At 30.1% G+C, this 5431-nt stretch overlaps 1 protein-coding gene across 1 annotated transcript; it reads left to right on the top strand.

Moving 5' to 3' along the window:
* Positions 1-1615: 1615 nt before the first annotated feature.
* Positions 1616-4626, top strand: LOC112728394 (protein DETOXIFICATION 53-like). Its single transcript, XM_029290390.2, has 2 exons — positions 1616-1760; positions 3148-4626. The coding sequence occupies exons 1-2, from the start codon at positions 1635-1637 to the stop codon at positions 4552-4554; spliced, it is 1533 nt and encodes a 510-aa protein (XP_029146223.2). The 5' UTR covers positions 1616-1634; the 3' UTR covers positions 4555-4626.
* Positions 4627-5431: the final 805 nt, after the last annotated feature.

Here is a 5431-nt window from a genome sequence, read left to right as displayed (position 1 = left end):
GAACTCTTCTTCTTCCTCCTCCTCATCTTCTGCTGGTTCTTTTTTTTATCATCATCACCATCTTCTTCTTCTTCTTTTTCTTATTTATCTTTTTTTTTTATCTTTTCAAGTTTCTTCTTGTTTTACTCTCTTAATAATAATAAGAAAAAATCAAATAAAGAAGAAAAAGAAATACATAATGCTGCAAAATTACTTGGAAGAGGAAGAATTTACATTCATTTAACTATTCATTTAACTAAAAGAAAGAAAGAAATAAGGAAAAGAAGAAGAAAAAAATGAAGTATTAGAGAAAATATTTTTCTATACAAAATATTTGTACACTAAAATCAACTACCAATATATTTGTGTATAAATACATGTGTGGTTTAATTTATTTTCAATATATATTTGTATTACAGTATATATTTTATACTGGTGGCTGACTTTGGTGGTTGATTTTAGTGTACACGTAGCATAACTCATTTCTGTATTTGCAGTAAATTTGGGTGTAACACAAAGATATTTGGGTATATTTTAAGGAATTTTGGGTGTATTTTTGTTCTGATAAGTTCTGCATAATTCAGAACTCTTCTTCTTCCTCTTCTTCATCTTCTGTTGGTTTTGTTTATTTTTATCATCATCACTATCTTCTTCTTCTTCTTTTTCTTATCATCTTTTTCTTTTTGGTTTACCTTCTTAAGTTTCTTCTTGTTTTACTCTCTTAATAAGAATAAAAACAAAAAAATCAAACAAAGAAGAAGAAGAAACACATAATGCTGTAAAATTACTTGAAAGATGGTAAATTTACATTCATTTAATTGAAAGAAAGAAAGAAATAAGGAAAAGAAGAAGAAGAAAAAAATGCAGCTTTAGAGAAAATATTTTTCTGTACCAAAATGCTATTTGTACACGTAGTATAACTTATTTCTGTATTTGCAACAAATTTGGATGTAAAACGAAGATATTTGGGTGTATTATTATTCTGATAAGTTCTGCATAATTCAGAACTCTTCCTCTTCCTCCTCGTCTTCTGCTGTTTCTTCTTCTTCATCTTCTTATTTCATATTCTCATAATTCTTTTTAGGAGGAAAAAATCAAATAAAGAAGAAAAAAATACATAATATTGCAAAATTAAAAGAAGAAGGAGGAGAAATACGACGATGAAGATGAAATACGCAAAAAAAAAGAAGGAAAAATACAAAGAAGAAGGAGAAGAAGAAGGAAGAAGGGGAGGAGGAGGAGAAACGCGAAGAAAAAATGACAGTTGTGGTTTTCATCAAGATAGAAGAAGAAGAGTCGTTCATAATGGTAAATGAGCGCTTTGAAAACGTAATGCGCATGTTAACACGCTTTTGTGATGAGCGTAACTTCTGTTGAATTTGCCCCAATTTGTAAGACTTGTATGTGGAGCATTACTGACTATAAAAATGTTGAAAAATATAGGAATATTCTATTATTCTCTCTTTATTAACTAATAAGAGTTATTTAATAGCATTATCATTATTATTATTTTAATTTTAAGTTTTTCATATCAAGCTAGCTTGGGGAGAAAACATCATGCGCACTGGTGCTGAATCTCGAGGAGATATAAATGGTGACACTATGGTGTTGATGTTGGAAGAGATTATCACAACAATGAAGAGAGAATAATAATCATGAGAGGAAGAGAAAGTGGTAATGAAGCAGCTTCCAACAATGGCTTATTATCATTCATTCATGGCCTTCTTTGCCACTTCCATAATCACCTCATTGCTCTTCTCCCTAATCTCTCTCTCTCCGAGGTTTGTAATTAACTTCCTCTCTCACGTGATTCCTTCACTTAATTTGCAAACTACACTGCTATTGAATATGCAACTTATTAGATTAGTTAGAGTTTGATAAAATTTACATAATGGTTATTATCTATACAATTAAGAACATTAGGACATGCTTTTTTATTTAGAAAAATATCCATCATTTATAAAAAAAATTTCGTTTATTTTTTAAGAAAATAATAGGGTAAAGCCATTTCATTTGACCAAAATACCCACAATCAAGTTCAATATAAATAAAGAATCTCCAATAATAGTCCTGTTTTTCATTTGGCACCTCTCATTTTGAATCTTATATAGTTCATCTAGCGAGCTAGTCCTTCTTTGACAAGATTTTTACCTAAACAATGTTTTAAAGGCACTTGTTAAACTTAGCAAGAATGAACACGCTTAATTTTTTCAATAAATATATAATATATTTATTGAAAATTTCAAATTATTTTCGTATCATTAATAGGGATTCTATGAAATACATAAATTTTTACTTTACATTTTCTCTCTTTTTTAACTATTTGGTGTTAATAGATCTTTCTTCTCTTAATAATTTTTTTTTATATATTAAACACCTTATGAAGTTCTCTTAATAAGATACTTGTTAACAAAACCTATTTTTATATCATATTAATCATGAGCATTTTTTTCATTCTAAAGATCAAATTTTTACTATATAAAGGCATATTATAGCTAGCTTTGGTTTATAATTCCCTCACATGCCTTTTGCTTATGAGTTAAACTGCAGAAAAAAAAGGAAAAAGAAAGCATATACATAAACAATTTTATATTTTAAATAGAAATTGCCAAATGTTAGGACTAATAGGTTACTTTATCAAATTTCAACCTTATAATGAACAATATTATGATGATTTTTTATTAGTAATATTGAATCTAATATACTATACATAGACTCTTAAATTGAGAATCATATATGACATAAAATAGGTTTAATTATTCTGTTGGTTTCTCTCTATACTTTTTTTTCTTTTCAATTAAGTCCCTATATACCATATCAGATTTTGTAACTAAGTTCCTATCGTAACAAAAACGTTGAAATTAACAGAATATTATGTTAAACTATATAAAATATTCAGTTAAGTGTTAGGTATATTCGTTTTGTTTAACAGAATATTCTGTTAATTACAGTGTTTTTTATCACGATAGGGACATAATTGCAAAATCTGATATAATATGGGGACGATCAATTGAAAAAAAAAAGTATATAGATCTAATTGAAAATTCACAGAATAATTAAACCTATAAAATAAGGCTGAACAATGTGAAATAGATAAATTAAAATGAAATTATATGCACAATGTTATTAGTATATATTGATGACAAATTCAAACACAATTGGTTGCAGGTGAAAGAAGAGTTGCAATCAATTATTAAGATTTCATTTCCCATAATAATGACTAGCCTGATGATATATTCAAGATCTGTTATTTCCATGTTGTTCTTGGGTCACCAAGGGAAAGTGGAGTTAGCTGGAGGGTCATTAGCACTTGGTTTTGCCAACATCACTGCGAATTCGGTTCTAAAGGGTCTAACCATGGGAATGGACCCAATTTGTTGCCAAGCATATGGAGCTAAGAGATATTCACTTCTAAATCAAACATTTCTTAGGGTAACATGCTTGCTCTTAGTTGTTTCCATACCAATTTCAATATTATGGCTAAACATGGGACCAGTCCTTCAAATGTTAGGTCAAGATCCACAAGTCACAAAAGTTGCACAAGTTTTCATGCTATTCTCAATTCCAGAGCTACTAGCACAAGCGCACCTTAATCCTTTGAGAACTTTTCTAAGGACACAAGGTTTAGCCACGCCAATAACCGTGGTTGCTTCTTGTGCCGCAGTTTTGCACCTACCAATCAATTATTTCTTGGCTATACACTTGAACTTAGGAGTCAAGGGAATTGCCCTAGCCACTGGATTGAATTCCATTAACATGATATTAGGGTTGTTGAGCTATCTATTTTTCTCAAAGAAGCCATTGAAACCCTGGCAAGGAACTTCCTTTTTCTCAATATTTCATGGATGGAAGCCTTTGCTAAGCTTGGCATTGCCTAGTTGCGTCTCGGTCTGCCTCGAGTGGTGGTGGTACGAGATCATGCTCTTTCTATGCGGCCTATTACGCAACCCCCAAGCGACGGTTGCGACTATGGGGATCCTAATTCAAACTCTAGGGTTTCTTTATGTGTTTCCATTTTCTCTAAGCATTGCATTGACAACAAGAATTGGTCACTCTTTAGGTGCAAGTGAACCCACCAAGGCAAGGAGAAGTGCAATAATAGGTTTTATCATAGCATTAACATTTGGAGTCATAGCGTTCATTTTCTTAATGTTTGTGAGGAGAAATTTGGGTAAGGTTTTCACTAATGAGACACAAATCATTGATATGGTAACAAGTGTGCTTCCAATATTAGGGTTGTGTGAGATTTGCAATTGGTCTCAAACAGTTTCATGTGGGATATTATCTGGGACTGCACGCCCTTACTTAGGTGCTAGGATTAATTTGTGTGCATTTTACTTAATTGGTTTGCCCGTGGCTATTTTTGCTACATTCATATATAAATATGAATTATTAGGGTTATGGTTTGGAATGTTAGTAGCACAAATTTCATGTCTTTCTATGATGATATACACATTAGTAAAAACTGATTGGGGGGACCAAACTAAGAGGGCAGTGGAATTATCTCAAGTAATAACTACCCAAGACAAAAGTGTAAATGATGAGGAAAGAGGGCTAATTAGTTCTCATCCATGAGAATTTAAAAAAAAAAAATCATAGTTGAAAGTAAGTAAAATTCTTCCTCAAAGATTTGTTTTAGAAAAGTTGTGTGGAATTTTTGGGAGTTTTAATTCTTGATGTAAAGACCATTGAAAATTCTATATGATGAATTATTTTGGATAGATTTCTTAGAATTTTAAGTTTATTATACCTGAATGTGCTACATGTTAGTTAGTTGCCTCAATTGCTAGCTGATGGTAGAGATTGTAATAGTTTAACTTGTAAAGGTTAGTTCAGTCAGTTAGATAGTGAATTACTTATAACAGCTGGCACCATCTTATTATATATATGATGTGCAACTAACCATTTTGTACCTAACTTTCATTTTGAGACTCAATTCAATAAATTCGGTTATCATTTTCTTTTCTTTTTTTTTTCCCAAGCTTTTACTCCATCTTTTATGGCTTCCGTCGCTGAAAGCTTACAAACTAATCTCTCTAAAGTACAATCAAATATGCAATCAAATTTCATCTCTTCATTTATCATAATTTTTTTCAATGAAAAGATCAAGTCAAATAAATCATTAAAGGACATGATATGTTAAACCACATTGTAGAAGGGATTCCACCTTAGTTTGATGCATCAGGAGCAAAAAATCTACTCGAATGGTAAAATGTATCAAAATATAAATACGGGTTTGGATACTATTTGGAATAAGTATAGTATCACCACAATTCAATTTATTATATATCAAATAATTTGTTATTATTATTATTATATATTATTCAATCAAAAGATTAATATAATAAGATTTTTAATTAAATTTAAAAATTTATTATTGTGATAATAATTATAATATTAAGACATAAATCTTTTATAATTTAATCAAACTTGTTCTTTGGCCATAAAATTA

This window comes from Arachis hypogaea, chromosome 2 (assembly GCF_003086295.3).
Source record: "Arachis hypogaea cultivar Tifrunner chromosome 2, arahy.Tifrunner.gnm2.J5K5, whole genome shotgun sequence".
Taxonomy (NCBI): Eukaryota; Viridiplantae; Streptophyta; class Magnoliopsida; order Fabales; family Fabaceae; genus Arachis; species Arachis hypogaea.
Note: the sequence above shows the minus strand (reverse complement) of the source record. Positions and strands in the feature narration are given on the sequence as shown.

Excerpts from the sequence above, each read along its gene's own strand:
- LOC112728394 (XM_029290390.2), top strand. The coding sequence starts at position 1,635 with ATGAGAGGAAGAGAAAGTGGTAATGAAGCAGCTTCCAACAATGGCTTA. Across the intron at positions 1,761-3,147 it reads CTAATCTCTCTCTCTCCGAG|GTGAAAGAAGAGTTGCAATC; the intron begins GTTTGTAATTAA and ends AATTGGTTGCAG.